General features: G+C 39.2%; 1 protein-coding gene across 1 annotated transcript in view; it reads right to left on the bottom strand.

Annotated features, from left to right (window-relative positions):
• The window catches only part of LOC139767122 (E3 SUMO-protein ligase RanBP2-like), a 148,079-nt gene that overhangs the window by 54,574 nt on the left and 72,327 nt on the right, over window positions 1-21,178 (bottom strand). Inside the window, exons 22-27 of the mRNA XM_071696131.1 lie at window positions 20,594-20,725; window positions 20,044-20,136; window positions 16,891-17,031; window positions 16,100-16,319; window positions 8,383-8,520; window positions 2,963-2,976 (exon numbers count right to left, since the gene is read on the bottom strand). Of these exons, the coding sequence (XP_071552232.1) occupies window positions 2,963-2,976; window positions 8,383-8,520; window positions 16,100-16,319; window positions 16,891-17,031; window positions 20,044-20,136; window positions 20,594-20,725 (738 nt within the window). The remainder of the gene's footprint in view (window positions 1-2,962; window positions 2,977-8,382; window positions 8,521-16,099; window positions 16,320-16,890; window positions 17,032-20,043; window positions 20,137-20,593; window positions 20,726-21,178) is intronic.

The raw sequence follows: 21,178 nt of genomic DNA, 5'->3' as shown, positions 1-21,178 counted from the left end.
AATCTAAAAAAAAAAAATCTTGATTTCATGCTAGGTACTCTGGTTGTCCTATCCCTACATCTTTTTAAAAATTCTTACTGTTTACATAATTAATCTGGTTTAAAATTTTGAGGCTATGATCAGGTCACCTCTCACTCATCTTTCTTCCAAGATGGGCAAATTTAAGGCTTCTAGCTTTTGTAAATTTTTTTCATACATGCTATCCCTTTCCCATAAGAGCAAGGTAGCGTCAGGAGCTCATGACTAATCCTTTGGGGGAACACTCTTCAGTTGGCTCCTTGCTCAGTTCCTTCTTTTGTTCAGTAATACAGGGACAGGATATCCAGCCATCTGCTATCACCTCTCTTAGATGCCTTCTACAACATGCAGGGAATACATGGACGGTATTCTTTATTCTTATCTCTTATTTTTCATGTTTTGAGGTTGATTACATCTATTATTAGAGAATGTTGTAAATCATATCTTTCAGATATATTCTGTATTTAAGTATCTTTTTTCTTTTTTTTTCTTTTCTTTTTTTTGTCGCTGTCTCCCGCGTTTGCGAGGTAGCACAAGGAAACAGACATTTAAGTATCTATTCTCTGATATACTATTATATGCCTGACATTTTGCGATAAGCCCCACAGGAAACAGCATCACCATCCCTGCTTCAGCAAGGTAGCACCAGGAAAACAGACAAAAAAGGCCACACTTGTTCACACTCAGTCTCTAGCCATCATGTGTAATGAACCATAACCACAGCTCCCTATCCACATCCAGGCCCAACAGACCTTTCCATGGTTTACCCCAGATGTTTCACGTGCCATGATTCAGTCCATCAACAGCATGTCAACAACGGTATACCACATCATTTCAATTCACTCTGTTCCTTACATGCATCTCACCCTCCTGTATGTTCAGGCCCCAATCGCTCAAAATGTTTTTCACTCCATCCTTCCATCCCTAATTTGGTCTCCTGCTTCTCCTTGTTCCCTGCACCTCCGACACACATATCCTCTTCATCAATCTTTCCTCACTCATTCTCTCCATATGTCCAAAACATTTTAACACACCCTCTTCTGCTCTCTCAACCATACCCTTTTAATTTCCAAACATCTCTCTTACTCTTTCATTATTCAATCAAACCACCTCACACCACATATTGTCCTCAAACATTTCATTTCCAACACATTCACCCACCTCCATACAACCACATCTAAAGCCCATGCCTCGCAACCATATAACACTGTCGGAACTACTATTCCTTCAAACATATCCATTTTTGCTCTCTGAGATAACATTCTCTCCTTCCACACGTTCTTCATCGCTTCCAGAACCTTCGCCCCCTCCCCCACCCTCCGACTCACTTCCACTTCCATGGTTCCATTCGCTGCTAAGTCCACTCCTAAATAGCTAAAACACTTCACTTCCTCTAATTTTTCTTCATTCAAACTTACAGACAAATTAACATGTATCTAAATTACTAAAAAGGGAAAAACATATTTCATTATTATTATACTAAAAAGGGAAACACATATTTCATTATTATTATACTTAATCGTTGTTTCCTGCTTCAGCGAGGTAGCGCAAGGAAACAAATGAAGAATGGCCCAACCATTCATATACACATATATTTAAACAAACTTCCATACACGCACATATACATACATATGCATTTCAATGCATACACAGACATATACATATATACATATGTACATATTCATACTTGCTGCCTTTATCCATTCCCGTCAGCACCCCACCACACAGAAAATAGCATCCCCTTCTGAGAGATATCAGTTTTTATCAAAAGTGATATTTTCATTAAATTTCTGTGTATATAATGTACGTAACACTACATTTTGAATTTTCATAATCATAACTCACTCTGAAGTAGAAGTCAATATACAAAAAGCAAGGAAATATAAAAACTTTAATTTTTCACCAAATATTTGTCACTTTTTCAAGGAAAAGCTTTTTCTTCTACTGATATTCTCATCATTATATAATGCGTATTATGATTCAATTCTTTCTCTTTAATAAATAATGAATCTAGCTGTTCACCGGCTTAGTCAAGGGAATTCATGTCCCATTTATGGGAGAATTTTTTTTCTATATATCTGAACTTTTTTGAAGGAATCATTTTTCTCTATTGTTATGGAATTCAAGGAATTTTAGTAACATATCTATAAAACATCTCTTTTTGTTATTGAAAAGTAACGAAAAATGACAACAATCTAATTTCTGGTGGACTATATGCATTTCAGGGCAACCCACAAACACAATCTCTCAATGTCACACGTACCACTTGACAACACTTAACTTACACAGCTCATTCTTTGCAACCTTAGATTTTCCTATGGAAAGTGTTATGTGCGAGCCTTGTCTTTTGGCAAAATGGTAGAAGCAATAGACAGTAGTAGTAGTAGGTAGGAACATTTAGATAGTAGCATTAGGTAGTAGTAGGCAGGAACATTAGGCAGTAGTAGTCATTAGGAACATTAAGCAGGAGCATTAGGCAGAAACAATCAGTAGGAACATTAAGTAGGAGCCTCTGCAAGCACTGCACTAGACTTGCCATCTGCTAGTAGCCTGTTAAGGGTGAGACACTAAAGGCTAAGAAGTAGCATGAGTTCACTAGTTATGGAGACTCTACTGCTGTAGCCAACCCCTTGAGGGAGTTCCAGAAGGGAACAAGCATCAGAGATACGAGACAGATAGATAGATAGATAGATAGATAGATAGATAGATAGATAGATTAATGGGCAACCCTTCTCCAAAACAAATTATGCAGCATAAGGATTAAAATTTGATTTTAAATACAGTAATGCCTCTTTTTGCATTTCATATTTCTTAGGATAAATCACTGATACTGCTTGTAACAATTTACTAATTCACGAAAGGACTGAAACTTACAGCCAGAAGTTGTTGCAGGGGTATTAGTTAGGGTTGTCTTGGAAACAGAAGGGGATGATGATGTACCAACAAACTGGAAATTAACTGGGAAGGCAACAGCAGCTCCATCAGTCTTGTTTGTTGGGGTGAACTTGAAAGATGCTGAAAATGCATGCAAAGCCGAGGTTAACTTTTTGCGTACACTAATACCTATAAAAAGGAATGTATTTCTTTTATGGTGGCTCATTTCATATGGACACAGGCATAAGCTATTTCCCTTTATTTGTATGTTTCCCTCAATATTTGAACAATATTATAAATATTGCTTGTTTGAAAATAATGACCCACATGACGCTTTTACTTTTCCATACAATCTGCTCTTCATTCATGAAAACTCAATTTTTCAAACTGTTTACATGTAGAGATCTGTCATACTTAATGGTAATACAAAATAAATAATATGAATCTACCTCATCAGCCCTGAGTGTCTATCAATGTTCATATTGCTTCTTACAGCCAATTTTCTAGCAGAATTCATTAATTCTCACAAAGCAGACTTGTAAAATGTGATGGGTATCTCCAATCACTCCACCGTACAACACAAACTATTATCCTTCAGAGTTCTGGGAAAAGGGGTCCTCAAGTAACACCAGGTACCTTTTAAAAAATGGGTCCTGGGGCAATCATAATAATTATTCATAAAAGAGGCCGGAGGTCAAGAGAAAGGTGCAAGAGGCAAAAAAGAGGGCAAATGAGAGTTGGGGTGAGAAAGTATCATTAAATCTTAGGGAGAATAAAAAGATGTTTTATCCCTGGGGATAGGGGAGAAAGAATACTTCCCATGTATTCCTTGCATGTCGCAGAAGGCGACTAAAAGGGGAGGGAGCGGGGGCTGGAAATCCTCCCCTCTCGTTTTTTAATTTTCCAAAAGAAGAAACTGAGAAGGGGGCCAAGTGAGTATTTCTCTTGAAGGCTCAGTCCTCTGTTCTTAATGCTATCTCGCTAATGCAGGAGATGGCAAATAGTAAGAAAAAAAAAAAGAGGGGAGGATTTCTAGCCCCCTGCTCCCTTCCATTTAAGTTGCCTTCTACGACACGCAGGGAATATGTGGGAAATATTCTTTCATATTCACTCAAAAATTTATACCTGTCAACAACAATAACTGAACTTGACCCGTAACTTCAAAACAGATATATTCTTCAACTATAACAAGCAAAAAATACCCCATACATCCTTGAAAAGTCCATCACACCATTAAATACTTTCCTAACAGAGTAACACCACACTCAACACTTGTACAGACACCTGTTGACCAGCCACAAAGTGAGCTGATTTTCCTAACTGTACTGCACAGGAAGGGCATTTTACACTCATTGGATCCATTCTCTTCAAATTTCTGTCATATAATTTCTTAAATTCTGAAATGGTTTGGTCACATGGAGAGAATGAGTGAGGAAAGATTGACAAAGAGGATATATGTGTCAGAGGTGGAGGGAATGAGAAGTGGGAGACCAAATTGGAGGTGGAAAGATGGAGTGAAAAAGATCTTGAGTGATCGGGGCCTGAACATGCAGGAGGGTGAAAGGCGGGCAGGGAATAGAGTGAATTGGAACGATGTGGTATACCGGGGTCAGAGTGCTGTCAATGGATTGAACCAGGGTATGTGAAGCGTCTGGGGTAAACCATGGAAAGTTCTGTGGGGCCTGGATGTAGAGAGGGAGCTGTGGTTTCAGTGCATTATCACATGACAGCTAGAGACTGAGTGTGAACGAATGGGGCACTTGTTGTCTTTTCCTAGCGCTACCCCCGCACACGAGGGGGGAGGGTGTTGTTATTCCATGTGTGGCGAGGTGGCGATGGGAATGAATAAAGGCAGACAGTATGAATTATGTACATGGATATATATGTATATGTCTGTGTGGGTATATATATGTATACATTGAGATGTATAGGTGTGTATATTTGCAGGTGTGGACGTGTATGTATATACATGTGTATGTGGGTGGGTTGGGCCATTCTTTCGTCTGTTTCCTTGAGCTACCTCGCTAACGCAGGAGACAGCGACAAAGGAAAAAATAATAATATATAATTTCTTAAATCTATGCATGCTCATTTAGCTTAAAAAAAAGGTAAAGATGTTATCTACTACAGGTATTCAAGATAAGCAAAGGATATGATAATCTAATCTAACTGGTAACAATGGATACAAACTCCAAGGGAAAATGCTTTACCTCAAATGAGGAGAAGTACTTTTTATTCATCAGCATTGTTAATGCATGGAATGATTTACCAAATAATGAGACTGAAATCAGGACAAAAGATATGTCTAGCAAAAGACTAGCTCAATATTTCAAATCCAAGACTAATATTATTCGCACCTTCATACCCTTGGTGAAAGCTTTCAAGCTTCTCTAAATTGATGCATTTCTACTTTTCCTAAACTAATCTGTAAGTACCTGATATCTTCCACTATAAAAAACAGCCTGGAAGAGACCCAGTGGGCTGTTGCTATTTGAATTTCTGTGTATTCCTTTGTATTTGGCTGTCTGCATTCACAAGTCTTCTTTCATTTCACTTTGTTCATCCACCATTCTAATACTATAAAAGTACTTTTTAAATCTAAAAAAAAAAAATCTTGATTTCATGCTAGGTACTCTGGTTGTCCTATCCCTACATCTTTTTAAAAATTCTTACTGTTTACATAATTAATCTGGTTTAAAATTTTGAGGCTATGATCAGGTCACCTCTCACTCATCTTTCTTCCAAGATGGGCAAATTTAAGGCTTCTAGCTTTTGTAAATTTTTTTCATACATGCTATCCCTTTCCCATAAGAGCAAGGTAGCGTCAGGAGCTCATGACTAATCCTTTGGGGGAACACTCTTCAGTTGGCTCCTTGCTCAGTTCCTTCTTTTGTTCAGTAATACAGGGACAGGATATCCAGCCATCTGCTATCACCTCTCTTAGATGCCTTCTACAACATGCAGGGAATACATGGACGGTATTCTTTATTCTTATCTCTTATTTTTCATGTTTTGAGGTTGATTACATCTATTATTAGAGAATGTTGTAAATCATATCTTTCAGATATATTCTGTATTTAAGTATCTTTTTTCTTTTTTTTTCTTTTCTTTTTTTTGTCGCTGTCTCCCGCGTTTGCGAGGTAGCACAAGGAAACAGACATTTAAGTATCTATTCTCTGATATACTATTATATGCCTGACATTTTGCGATAAGCCCCACAGGAAACAGCATCACCATCCCTGCTTCAGCAAGGTAGCACCAGGAAAACAGACAAAAAAGGCCACACTTGTTCACACTCAGTCTCTAGCCATCATGTGTAATGAACCATAACCACAGCTCCCTATCCACATCCAGGCCCAACAGACCTTTCCATGGTTTACCCCAGATGTTTCACGTGCCATGATTCAGTCCATCAACAGCATGTCAACAACGGTATACCACATCATTTCAATTCACTCTGTTCCTTACATGCATCTCACCCTCCTGTATGTTCAGGCCCCAATCGCTCAAAATGTTTTTCACTCCATCCTTCCATCCCTAATTTGGTCTCCTGCTTCTCCTTGTTCCCTGCACCTCCGACACACATATCCTCTTCATCAATCTTTCCTCACTCATTCTCTCCATATGTCCAAAACATTTTAACACACCCTCTTCTGCTCTCTCAACCATACCCTTTTAATTTCCAAACATCTCTCTTACTCTTTCATTATTCAATCAAACCACCTCACACCACATATTGTCCTCAAACATTTCATTTCCAACACATTCACCCACCTCCATACAACCACATCTAAAGCCCATGCCTCGCAACCATATAACACTGTCGGAACTACTATTCCTTCAAACATATCCATTTTTGCTCTCTGAGATAACATTCTCTCCTTCCACACGTTCTTCATCGCTTCCAGAACCTTCGCCCCCTCCCCCACCCTCCGACTCACTTCCACTTCCATGGTTCCATTCGCTGCTAAGTCCACTCCTAAATAGCTAAAACACTTCACTTCCTCTAATTTTTCTTCATTCAAACTTACAGACAAATTAACATGTATCTAAATTACTAAAAAGGGAAAAACATATTTCATTATTATTATACTAAAAAGGGAAACACATATTTCATTATTATTATACTTAATCGTTGTTTCCTGCTTCAGCGAGGTAGCGCAAGGAAACAAATGAAGAATGGCCCAACCATTCATATACACATATATTTAAACAAACTTCCATACACGCACATATACATACATATGCATTTCAATGCATACACAGACATATACATATATACATATGTACATATTCATACTTGCTGCCTTTATCCATTCCCGTCAGCACCCCACCACACAGAAAATAGCATCCCCTTCTGAGAGATATCAGTTTTTATCAAAAGTGATATTTTCATTAAATTTCTGTGTATATAATGTACGTAACACTACATTTTGAATTTTCATAATCATAACTCACTCTGAAGTAGAAGTCAATATACAAAAAGCAAGGAAATATAAAAACTTTAATTTTTCACCAAATATTTGTCACTTTTTCAAGGAAAAGCTTTTTCTTCTACTGATATTCTCATCATTATATAATGCGTATTATGATTCAATTCTTTCTCTTTAATAAATAATGAATCTAGCTGTTCACCGGCTTAGTCAAGGGAATTCATGTCCCATTTATGGGAGAATTTTTTTTCTATATATCTGAACTTTTTTGAAGGAATCATTTTTCTCTATTGTTATGGAATTCAAGGAATTTTAGTAACATATCTATAAAACATCTCTTTTTGTTATTGAAAAGTAACGAAAAATGACAACAATCTAATTTCTGGTGGACTATATACATTTCAGGGCAACCCACAAACACAATCTCTCAATGTCACACGTACCACTTGACAACACTTAACTTACACAGCTCATTCTTTGCAACCTTAGATTTTCCTATGGAAAGTGTTTTGTGCGAGCCTTGTCTTTTGGCAAAATGGTAGAAGCAATAGACAGTAGTAGTAGTAGGTAGGAACATTTAGATAGTAGCATTAGGTAGTAGTAGGCAGGAACATTAGGCAGTAGTAGTCATTAGGAACATTAAGCAGGAGCATTAGGCAGAAACAATCAGTAGGAACATTAAGTAGGAGCCTCTGCAAGCACTGCACTAGACTTGCCATCTGCTAGTAGCCTGTTAAGGGTGAGACACTAAAGGCTAAGAAGTAGCATGAGTTCACTAGTTATGGAGACTCTACTGCTGTAGCCAACCCCTTGAGGGAGTTCCAGAAGGGAACAAGCATCAGAGATACGAGACAGATAGATAGATAGATAGATAGATAGATAGATAGATAGATAGATTAATGGGCAACCCTTCTCCAAAACAAATTATGCAGCATAAGGATTAAAATTTGATTTTAAATACAGTAATGCCTCTTTTTGCATTTCATATTTCTTAGGATAAATCACTGATACTGCTTGTAACAATTTACTAATTCACGAAAGGACTGAAACTTACAGCCAGAAGTTGTTGCAGGGGTATTAGTTAGGGTTGTCTTGGAAACAGAAGGGGATGATGATGTACCAACAAACTGGAAATTAACTGGGAAGGCAACAGCAGCTCCATCAGTCTTGTTTGTTGGGGTGAACTTGAAAGATGCTGAAAATGCATGCAAAGCCGAGGTTAACTTTTTGCGTACACTAATACCTATAAAAAGGAATGTATTTCTTTTATGGTGGCTCATTTCATATGGACACAGGCATAAGCTATTTCCCTTTATTTGTATGTTTCCCTCAATATTTGAACAATATTATAAATATTGCTTGTTTGAAAATAATGACCCACATGACGCTTTTACTTTTCCATACAATCTGCTCTTCATTCATGAAAACTCAATTTTTCAAACTGTTTACATGTAGAGATCTGTCATACTTAATGGTAATACAAAATAAATAATATGAATCTACCTCATCAGCCCTGAGTGTCTATCAATGTTCATATTGCTTCTTACAGCCAATTTTCTAGCAGAATTCATTAATTCTCACAAAGCAGACTTGTAAAATGTGATGGGTATCTCCAATCACTCCACCGTACAACACAAACTATTATCCTTCAGAGTTCTGGGAAAAGGGGTCCTCAAGTAACACCAGGTACCTTTTAAAAAATGGGTCCTGGGGCAATCATAATAATTATTCATAAAAGAGGCCGGAGGTCAAGAGAAAGGTGCAAGAGGCAAAAAAGAGGGCAAATGAGAGTTGGGGTGAGAAAGTATCATTAAATCTTAGGGAGAATAAAAAGATGTTTTATCCCTGGGGATAGGGGAGAAAGAATACTTCCCATGTATTCCTTGCATGTCGCAGAAGGCGACTAAAAGGGGAGGGAGCGGGGGCTGGAAATCCTCCCCTCTCGTTTTTTAATTTTCCAAAAGAAGAAACTGAGAAGGGGGCCAAGTGAGTATTTCTCTTGAAGGCTCAGTCCTCTGTTCTTAATGCTATCTCGCTAATGCAGGAGATGGCAAATAGTAAGAAAAAAAAAAAAAAAAAATGCTTTGGAAGGAGGTAAATAAAGTGCGTAAGACAAGGGAACAAATGGGAACATCAGTGAAGGGGGGTAATGGGGAGGTGATAACAAGTAGTGGTGATGGGAGAAGGATATGGAGTGAGTATTTAGAAGGTTTGTTGAATGTGTTTGATGATAGAGTGGCAGATATAGGGTGTTTTGGTTGAGGTGGTGTGCAAAGTGAGAGGGTTAGGGAGAATGATTTGGTAAACAGAGAAGAGGTAGTAAAAGCTTTGTGGAAGATGAAAGCCAGCAAGGCAGACGGTTTGGATGGTATTGCAGTGGAATTTATTAAAAAAAGGGGCTGACTGCATTGTTGACTGGTTGGTAAGGTTATCTAATGTATGTATGACTCATGGTGTGGTGCCTGAGGACTGGCAGAATGCTTGCATAGTGCCATTGTACAAAGGCAAAGGGGATAAGAGTGAGTGCTCAAATTACAGAGGTATAAGTTTGTGGAGTATTCCTGGAAAATTAGATGGGAGGGTATTGATTGAGAGGGTGAAGACATGTACAGAGCATCAGATTGGGGAAGAGCAGTGTGGTTTCAGAAGTGGTAGAGGATGTGTGGATCAGGTGTTTGCTTTGAAAAATGTATGTGAGAAATACTTAGAAAAGCAAATGGATTTGTATGTAGCATTTATGGATCTGGAGAAGGCATATGATAAGAGTTGATAGAGATGCTCTGTGGAAGGTACTACGAATATATGGTGAGGGAGGTAAGTTGTTAAAAGCAGTGAAAAGTTTTTATCGAGGATGTAAGGCATGTGTACGTGTAGGAAGAAAGGAAAGCGATTGGTTCTTAGTGATTGGTTCTCAGTGAATGTTGGTTTGCTGCAGGGGTGCGTGATGTCTCCATGGTTGTTTAATTTGTTTATGGATGAGGTTGTTAGGGAGGTGAATGCAAGTTTTGGAAAGGGGCAAGTATGCAGTCTGTTGGGGATGAGAGAGCTTGTGAAGCGAGTCAGTTGTTGTTCGCTGATGATACAGCGCTGGTGGCTGATTCGGGTGAGAAACTGCAGAAGCTGGTGACTGCGTTTGGTAAAGTGTGTGAAAGAAGAAAGCTGAGAGTAAATGTGAATAAGAGCAAGGTAATTATTAGGTACAGTGGGGTTGAGGGACAAGTCAATTGGGAGGTAAGTTTGAATGGACAAAAACTGGAGGAAGTGAAGTGTTTTAGATATCTGGAAGTGGATTTGGCAGCGGATGGAACCATGGGAGCGGAAGTGAATCATATGGTGGGGAAGGGGTCAAAAGTTCTGGGAACGATGAAAAATGTGTGGAAGTTGAGAACGTTATCTTGGAAAGCAAAAATGGGTATGTTTGAAGGAATAGTGGTTTCAACAATGTTATATGGTTGCGAGGCGTGGGCTATAGATGGAGTTGTGTGGTGGAGGATGGATGTGCTGGAAATGAGATGCTTGAGGACAATATGTGGTGTGAGGTGGTTTGATCGAGTAAGTAATAATAGGGTAAGAGAGATGTGTGGTAATAAAAAGAGTGTGGGTGAGAGAGCAGAAGAGGGTGTTTCGAAATGGTTTGGTCAAATGGAGAGAATGAGTGAGGAAAGATTGACAAAGAGGATATATGTGTCAGAGGTGGAGGGAATGCAAAGTCGGAGACCAAATTGGAGGTGGAAAGATGGAGTGAAAAAGATTTTGAGTGATCGGGGCCTAAACATGCAGGAGGGTGAAAGGCATGCAAGGAATAGAGTGAATTGGAACAATATAGTATACTGGGGTCGACGTGCTGTCAATGGATTGAACCAGGGCATGTGAAGCGTCTGGGGTAAACCATGGAAAGTTTTGTGGGGCCTGGATGTGGAAAGGGAGCTGTAGTTTCGGTGCATTATACATGACAGCTAGACACTGAGTGTGAACGAATGTGGCCTTTGCCGTCTTTTCCTAGTGCTACCTTGCACACATGCAGGGGGAGTGGGATGTCATTTCATGTGTGGCGGGGTGGCGATGGGAATGAATAAGGGCAGACAGTATGAATTATGTTAATGTGTAAATATGTTTATGTCTGTGTGTGTGTATATGTATGTATATGTTGAGATGTATAGGTATGTATATGCGCTGTGTGGACATGTATGCATATACATGTCTATGTGAGTGGGTTGGACCATTCTTTCATCTGTTTCCTTGCGCTACCTCACTAATGCAGGAGACAGCAACAAAGTATAATAAATAAATACTTTTATTATACTTACTCGCTGTCTCCTGCGTTAGTGAGGTAGCACAAGGAAACAGACGAAAGAATGGCCCAACCCACCCAAATACACATGTACATACATAATGATAATAATTCCAGATCATTCCTATGAGGTCATATATCTTTAGTTCAAAGCTATTTTATCTTCATCTAACACCATCTGCAGGTAAATATCTTTACCTTGTACCTATCATCTACCATACTTTTTCCATGACCATAATAACCGATAAGATTCTCTGTCATATGCCTTCTGATGATACTTACATACTACCTACATACTACCAACCTGCATCTTAATCAGTCCTCTTGGTCTGCATTTCTTTGCTCATCTTCATTTGTCAAAACCATTTCAGCACACCCTGGCCACCATTACTTACCATACCTCTCTCTTACAATGTCATTCCTTACAAGAACAACCTGCCTCTCTTACACTGTCATTCCTTACAAGAACAACCTGCCTCACACCACATCTCTTCCTCAGGCAATTTCTTTCCAATACACCCACCCTATTCTGTTCTTTTGCATTCAGAGCCCCAAAACTTGCATCCATATACTGCTCACAGGACTGCTATACCTCTAAAAATACTAATCTGTGCCCTAAGACAATGACCTTTCCTTCTACATGGTCCTTAATACACCAGTGCCCTTTTCCCTCCCTCTCCCACCTTACAACTCACCTCAGTAGCAATGTTTCCACATGTGGCCATGTCCCCTCCAACTGATCTAAAACACTCCATTTCCAGATTCCCCCCCATTCATAATACACCAAAATCATCCTGTCTTGCCCCTCCTATACCTCATTACCTTACTTTTATTTATATTCACCTTCAAAATTCTCTTTTCACACAGTCTCTTCACCTTACATCATTAGCTTCTAGAGATTCTCATTCAAGTCTGCTACCAAGGCCAAAACATCTGCAAAAAGGGACTTTCACATAAAATATACAAATTCATCTTACCATACGGAGTTTGGGATCCAGCAACTGGTTCTTCTGCTTTCGATGCACTGGGATTGGGTGTTTCACATGCTGCACACTTCATTTTCTCTCCAGTGTTTAACACTAAGCATGTCTGGCAAGTCCAAGATCCTGCTGCTGGCTTAAACATCTCAGCTAAAGAGGACTGCTTGGGAGTTGCTGGTAATTGGTCAGCTGCTTCCTTAGATGATTCAGTACCATCCTGCAGAAAAGAAAGGGGACAACAATAAATTCCTTGTTAGTAAGCAATTACGTTTATGCCAAATCATGGCATTTAATGTCTCCATAATCAAATAATTACCTCCCAGGACAATCAATAGGCTTGTCTACTAAACTATACAAACAAAGGTAGTTATCTACTTTCACACACACTCTCTGCTAACATGAGTAATCTAAAAATTTTGCATAACCCCAACAAAAGGATTAAAAGATTTCTGTGCAAAATTCCATGAAAGTTGGTATGACATTAAAACTTTGACATACATTTTCACTACAATTTGTACTTATATTAAATGAAGCCTGTGAAAAGCTGACAAGTAAAATCAAATGCAGATAATTTGAGTCTGCACATCAAAAAACTTATCATCTGTGTAGGAGTTTACTTTAGAAGGTAATCTCCATAGCAGAGAAAGACTAATTCATTCTGGGAGACTGATTTTCATGTAATGTTGGCCCAAAAGTGAACAACAGAAAAGCACCTTATCAGTGGTACACATGGAAAATATTTTTGGAAAATAAATTTGCTGCGATACAATTAAACAGAAGCAACCTACTTGTTGTTCTTTACTTGCAGCTTCCTTCTCCTTGGCAATATTTTTGGCTTTTAAGAAAGCATCTCTGAAATTTGAGGCAATTTCTGCTGTTTTGAATCGGCAACAAAACTTTTCCATCCGAATTTCCTCATCAGCAAAATCCTGCAAATTGATGAATATGATAATGTATCAAACAGCAAATGGATTTGTATGTAGCATTTATGGATCTGGAGAAGGCATATAATAGAGTTGATAGAGATGCTCTGTGGAAGGTACTAAGAATATATGGTGTGGGAGGCAAGTTGTTAGAAGCAGTGAAAAGTTTTTATCGAGGATGTAAGGCATGTGTACGTGTAGGAAGAGAGGAAAGTGATTGGTTCTCAGTGAATGTAGGTTTGCGGCAGGGGTGTGTGATGTCTCCATGGGTGTTTAATTTGTTTATGGATGAGGTTGTTAGGGAGGTGAATGCAAGAGTTTTGGAAAGAGAGGCAAGTATGCAGTTGGGGATGAGAGAGCTTGGGAAGTGAGTCACATGTTGTTCGCTGATGATACAGCGCTGGTGGCTGATTCATGTGAGAAACTGCAGAAGCTGGTGACTGAGTTTGGTAAAGTGTGTGAAAGAAGAAAGTTAAGAGTAAATGTGAATAAGAGCAAGGTTATTAGGTACAGTAGGGTTGAGGGTCAAGTCAATTGGGAGGTAAGTTTGAATGGAGAAAAACTGGAGGAAGTAAAGTGTTTTAGATATCTGGGAGTGGATCTGGCAGCGGATGGAACCATGGAGGCGGAAGTAAATCAGAGGGTGAGGGAGGGGGCGAAAATCCTGGGAGCCTTGAAGAATGTGTGGAAGTCGAGAACATTATCTCGGAAAGCAAAAATGGGTATGTTTGAAGGAATAGTGGTTCCAACAATGTTGTATGGTTGCGAAGCATGGGCTATGGATAGAGTTGTGCGCAGGAGGGTGGATGTGCTGGAAATGAGATGTTTGAGGACAATATGTGGTGTGAGGTGGTTTGATCAAGTAAGTAATGTAAGGGTAAGAGAGATGTGTGGTAATAAAAAGAGTGTGGTTCAGAGAGCATAAGAGGGTGTTTTGAAATGGTTTGGGCACATGGAGAGAATGAGTGAGGAAAGATTGACCAAGAGGATATATGTGTCGGAGGTGGAGGGAACGAGGAGAAGTGGGAGACCAAATTGGAGGTGGAAAGATGGAGTGAAAAAGATTTTGAGTGATTGGGGCCTGAACATGCAGGAGGGTGAAAGGCGTGCAAGGAATAGGGTGAATTGGATCGATGTGGTATACCTGGGTCGACGTGCTGTCAATGGATGGAATCGGCATGTGAAGCGTCTAGGGTAAACCATGGAAAGTTGTGTGGGGCCAGGATGTGGAAAGGGAGCTGTGGTTTCGGGCATTATTGCATGACAGCTGGAGACTGAGTGTGAGCGAATGGGGCCTTTGTCGTCTTTTCCTAGTGCTACCTTGCACACATGCAGGGGGAGTGGGATGTCATTTCATGTGTGGCGGGGGTGGCGATGGGAATGAATAAGGGCAGACAGTATGAATTATGTTAATGTGTAAATATGTTTATGTCTGTGTGTGTGTATATGTATGTATATGTTGAGATGTATAGGTATGTATATGCGCTGTGTGGACATGTATGCATATACATGTCTATGTGAGTGGGTTGGACCATTCTTTCATCTGTTTCCTTGCGCTACCTCACTAATGCAGGAGACAGCAACAAAGTATAATAAATAAATACTTTTATTATACTTACTCGCTGTCTCCTGCGTTAGTGAGGTAGCACAAGGAAACAGACGAAAGAATGGCCCAACCCACCCAAATACACATGTACATACATAATGATAATAATTCCAGATCATTCCTATGAGGTCATATATCTTTAGTTCAAAGCTATTTTATCTTCATCTAACACCATCTGCAGGTAAATATCTTTACCTTGTACCTATCATCTACCATACTTTTTCCATGACCATAATAACCGATAAGATTCTCTGTCATATGCCTTCTGATGATACTTACATACTACCTACATACTACCAACCTGCATCTTAATCAGTCCTCTTGGTCTGCATTTCTTTGCTCATCTTCATTTGTCAAAACCATTTCAGCACACCCTGGCCACCATTACTTACCATACCTCTCTCTTACAATGTCATTCCTTACAAGAACAACCTGCCTCTCTTACACTGTCATTCCTTACAAGAACAACCTGCCTCACACCACATCTCTTCCTCAGGCAATTTCTTTCCAATACACCCACCCTATTCTGTTCTTTTGCATTCAGAGCCCCAAAACTTGCATCCATATACTGCTCACAGGACTGCTATACCTCTAAAAATACTAATCTGTGCCCTAAGACAATGACCTTTCCTTCTACATGGTCCTTAATACACCAGTGCCCTTTTCCCTCCCTCTCCCACCTTACAACTCACCTCAGTAGCAATGTTTCCACATGTGGCCATGTCCCCTCCAACTGATCTAAAACACTCCATTTCCAGATTCCCCCCCATTCATAATACACCAAAATCATCCTGTCTTGCCCCTCCTATACCTCATTACCTTACTTTTATTTATATTCACCTTCAAAATTCTCTTTTCACACAGTCTCTTCACCTTACATCATTAGCTTCTAGAGATTCTCATTCAAGTCTGCTACCAAGGCCAAAACATCTGCAAAAAGGGACTTTCACATAAAATATACAAATTCATCTTACCATACGGAGTTTGGGATCCAGCAACTGGTTCTTCTGCTTTCGATGCACTGGGATTGGGTGTTTCACATGCTGCACACTTCATTTTCTCTCCAGTGTTTAACACTAAGCATGTCTGGCAAGTCCAAGATCCTGCTGCTGGCTTAAACATCTCAGCTAAAGAGGACTGCTTGGGAGTTGCTGGTAATTGGTCAGCTGCTTCCTTAGATGATTCAGTACCATCCTGCAGAAAAGAAAGGGGACAACAATAAATTCCTTGTTAGTAAGCAATTACGTTTATGCCAAATCATGGCATTTAATGTCTCCATAATCAAATAATTACCTCCCAGGACAATCAATAGGCTTGTCTACTAAACTATACAAACAAAGGTAGTTATCTACTTTCACACACACTCTCTGCTAACATGAGTAATCTAAAAATTTTGCATAACCCCAACAAAAGGATTAAAAGATTTCTGTGCAAAATTCCATGAAAGTTGGTATGACATTAAAACTTTGACATACATTTTCACTACAATTTGTACTTATATTAAATGAAGCCTGTGAAAAGCTGACAAGTAAAATCAAATGCAGATAATTTGAGTCTGCACATCAAAAAACTTATCATCTGTGTAGGAGTTTACTTTAGAAGGTAATCTCCATAGCAGAGAAAGACTAATTCATTCTGGGAGACTGATTTTCATGTAATGTTGGCCCAAAAGTGAACAACAGAAAAGCACCTTATCAGTGGTACACATGGAAAATATTTTTGGAAAATAAATTTGCTGCGATACAATTAAACAGAAGCAACCTACTTGTTGTTCTTTACTTGCAGCTTCCTTCTCCTTGGCAATATTTTTGGCTTTTAAGAAAGCATCTCTGAAATTTGAGGCAATTTCTGCTGTTTTGAATCGGCAACAAAACTTTTCCATCCGAATTTCCTCATCAGCAAAATCCTGCAAATTGATGAATATGATAATGTATCAAACAGCAAATGGATTTGTATGTAGCATTTATGGATCTGGAGAAGGCATATAATAGAGTTGATAGAGATGCTCTGTGGAAGGTACTAAGAATATATGGTGTGGGAGGCAAGTTGTTAGAAGCAGTGAAAAGTTTTTATCGAGGATGTAAGGCATGTGTACGTGTAGGAAGAGAGGAAAGTGATTGGTTCTCAGTGAATGTAGGTTTGCGGCAGGGGTGTGTGATGTCTCCATGGGTGTTTAATTTGTTTATGGATGAGGTTGTTAGGGAGGTGAATGCAAGAGTTTTGGAAAGAGAGGCAAGTATGCAGTTGGGGATGAGAGAGCTTGGGAAGTGAGTCACATGTTGTTCGCTGATGATACAGCGCTGGTGGCTGATTCATGTGAGAAACTGCAGAAGCTGGTGACTGAGTTTGGTAAAGTGTGTGAAAGAAGAAAGTTAAGAGTAAATGTGAATAAGAGCAAGGTTATTAGGTACAGTAGGGTTGAGGGTCAAGTCAATTGGGAGGTAAGTTTGAATGGAGAAAAACTGGAGGAAGTAAAGTGTTTTAGATATCTGGGAGTGGATCTGGCAGCGGATGGAACCATGGAGGCGGAAGTAAATCAGAGGGTGAGGGAGGGGGCGAAAATCCTGGGAGCCTTGAAGAATGTGTGGAAGTCGAGAACATTATCTCGGAAAGCAAAAATGGGTATGTTTGAAGGAATAGTGGTTCCAACAATGTTGTATGGTTGCGAAGCATGGGCTATGGATAGAGTTGTGCGCAGGAGGGTGGATGTGCTGGAAATGAGATGTTTGAGGACAATATGTGGTGTGAGGTGGTTTGATCAAGTAAGTAATGTAAGGGTAAGAGAGATGTGTGGTAATAAAAAGAGTGTGGTTCAGAGAGCATAAGAGGGTGTTTTGAAATGGTTTGGGCACATGGAGAGAATGAGTGAGGAAAGATTGACCAAGAGGATATATGTGTCGGAGGTGGAGGGAACGAGGAGAAGTGGGAGACCAAATTGGAGGTGGAAAGATGGAGTGAAAAAGATTTTGAGTGATTGGGGCCTGAACATGCAGGAGGGTGAAAGGCGTGCAAGGAATAGGGTGAATTGGATCGATGTGGTATACCTGGGTCGACGTGCTGTCAATGGATGGAATCGGCATGTGAAGCGTCTAGGGTAAACCATGGAAAGTTGTGTGGGGCCAGGATGTGGAAAGGGAGCTGTGGTTTCGGGCATTATTGCATGACAGCTGGAGACTGAGTGTGAGCGAATGGGGCCTTTGTTGTCTTTTCTTGGCGCTGCCTCACGCACATGAAGGGGGAGGGGGATGTTATTCCGTGTGTGGCGGGGTGGCAATGGGGGTGAGTAGGGGCAGACAGTGTGAATTGTGTGCATGTGTGTATATGTGTGTGTGTGTGTGTGTGTGTGTGTATATATGTGTGTACGTTGGGATGTGTGGGTGTGTATGTTTGCATGTGTGGACGTGTGTGTGTGTGCATGTGTGTGGGTTGGGCCATTTCTTTCGTCTGTTTCCTTGTGATACCTCACAGGAGCAGGAGACAGTGACAAAGCAAAATAATAATAATAATAAATCAAACAGCATGAGTACCTCCCTATCAACAAGATCTGACATGAGTACCAAAAGGCAGGGCTAAAACATACTCTTTACATATCCTGTTTGTTCCACAATAATGACACTGTCTTAGGGTCATCTAGAAATGCTTTTTGACACTCACAATCTTTTATTAAGGGAATCTTAGCAGATCATTTGGCAAAAAGTCGAACAAACAAGAGAAAAATCAGTTAACAATAAAATCAAGTTTAATCTCCCATAGTATACCCCTTGCTTACATAGCCATGCAAAGTTCATAACAATTCAATACCCTCATATGAATCTGTACCCACCTTGTTCACACAATGTGCAAAACTCACTGAAGCACTACAAATTCCAAAACATTAAGAGACTAATTCATCTCTTCATTCTTTATTACATTTTATCAGAGGTAACTGCTCAACATCGGAAGGGCATCTGCAACTCCTCTCGTTATTGTGTACCACACATGCATGGTAATTTGTAAATGAATGAACGTGTGGCATAAACAAAGCACTTATCTTTAACCTAGCTTTCTTGAAAGTATGTTTCTATACCTTTAAAAAATCCTCAAGTTTTACCGTTTATGGTATGGATTCTTATAATTTTTGTTTCTTCCTTGCAATAGCTCAATACAGTAGAGTATGGTGAACAGGATGATTATCTTCCTTTTCTATTTTCTTTTCAGCAGAAATAGCTGCAGATGGGGAAAAAAAAAAGCTGCATTTCAGGATTCAATTTCAACAAAATCAAGAGGCAAAAGTACAACTATCCTCTCAGAGGTTTCAGAAAGAGTTCATACACCGCAAATATCCTAATTAAATAGATAACACATCAAGAGAATGTTTCCATCTTTCTTCCTCAGCTCTAGTAATGTTTTGTGCCTTTACAATTCAATGGTATTCTTGTCAAATCAATAAATCTTTCTCTCACTTTGTAAAGCTTTGCCCGAATAATTTCATTCTTAATTTCTTCAAAATGTTGTCATGTGTAAGTTATATTTTCTTTTCATACTTGTTCATTATTTCCCACATGAATGAGGTAATGTCCAAAGCAGATGACTGAGCCTTAAAGGTAAAAAGTTTCTCCTTATTTCTTCTTTTGGAAAGTTATACAGGAAGGGAGAATTCCCACTCTCCCATTCCCACCCCTCTCAGTTGCCTTCTATGAAACAGACGAGACTTATACTGTTCCTATGAATATATATTATATAACAGTCCTTTACTCAAACTGCATAAAGTAAAATATCTACGACTCAAATTACAAATAAAGTGTAAGTGTAAGAAATATATGGGATTAGAGTGCCATAAAACAAAATAAATGAGTTCAGGGTGCCTTCAGTTAAAAAGGTTGACAACGTGGACATAACATATCAAATACTATTAAATATATTCTAAGGCCTTGCATACCTGAGCAGCCCAAACCCATAATTTATCATTGCTTTTCATGGGTTGAAGTTCTATACTTGAGGCAATCAAGTGGTTGGCACATATCTTGTGTGTCTGAAAGAAGAGTATAAAGAAATAATGATTTCTAATGCAACTTTGCTTCCTCACTGATATTCTAACCAATAAAATATTTCCATCTTAGCATCAATCTCACCCTGCTTCTATTCTGTCATCTTCAATGCTAGTACTTTCTTGCTCATACAATTCTCTCTATATCAAAACATACTTTTAAATTACATTCCATCATATTTGTCTATTAATTCTAAAAATCATTATCTGGGTCAAATCTGGAAATGAAATACACAATTCAAATTCTTCTACATATCATAATTGCTGTATAATTCTTAGTGCCAATCTATATCTATCTATATCTCTGGGAACTCCCATCAAGGGGTGGCCACAGCATGTCTTCACTTATCCCTGTCCTTACAAGCCTCCCTTGCACACTGTTGGTATCTCAAATAAAACCCCTATAACTTTATCAAAATCATTATCTCAAACAACAACATACCTGATCTCTCCTCATGAGCACCCTGGCTGAGCCCTGAGATGGATTATGCAAAATTTTCATTACTCCCGTCCCACGCTCCCGCCATTCTTTTTCTACAAAGCGATAAAGTTTGGCTCGCTCTTCAAACATCACCTTTGAAATGTATGAACGACTCATTAGTAAATCATTACATACCTGAAAGTGAGAGGAGGGAGATGGAGAGGTGACTATTTAAGGAATGGTGAGAGGATGTAAAAGGAGAGGTGACTGCTTAAGGAAGAGCAGTTTTGATACAAGATATTGAGAGCATTGAATTATCTAGCATTTTGAGTTTTTCTCAGACTTGTGTTCACATTTCCGGTATAAATACCCATTTTTCAATTATATCTTTTATATATACATATCATTTACATATTCATGCATTACTAGACTGTGCCTGCTCAAGGTCACACCACAAGTGAAAAGTTACATCTGGCAAGGCTTTACCAATGGGAGTATTGTCTCATCACAGAACTTCTCACTCTAAAGAAGTCTACATTTCCCAGCAACTGGAAATAGTGGCAGCTAGTGATGCGTGAACCTTTAAATATGTCCTGGGTAACATCA

This window comes from Panulirus ornatus, chromosome 59 (assembly GCF_036320965.1).
Source record: "Panulirus ornatus isolate Po-2019 chromosome 59, ASM3632096v1, whole genome shotgun sequence".
Classification (NCBI taxonomy): Eukaryota; Metazoa; Arthropoda; class Malacostraca; order Decapoda; family Palinuridae; genus Panulirus; species Panulirus ornatus.
The sequence above is the reverse complement of the archived record's forward strand: the minus strand, read 5'-3'. Positions and strand labels throughout refer to the sequence as shown.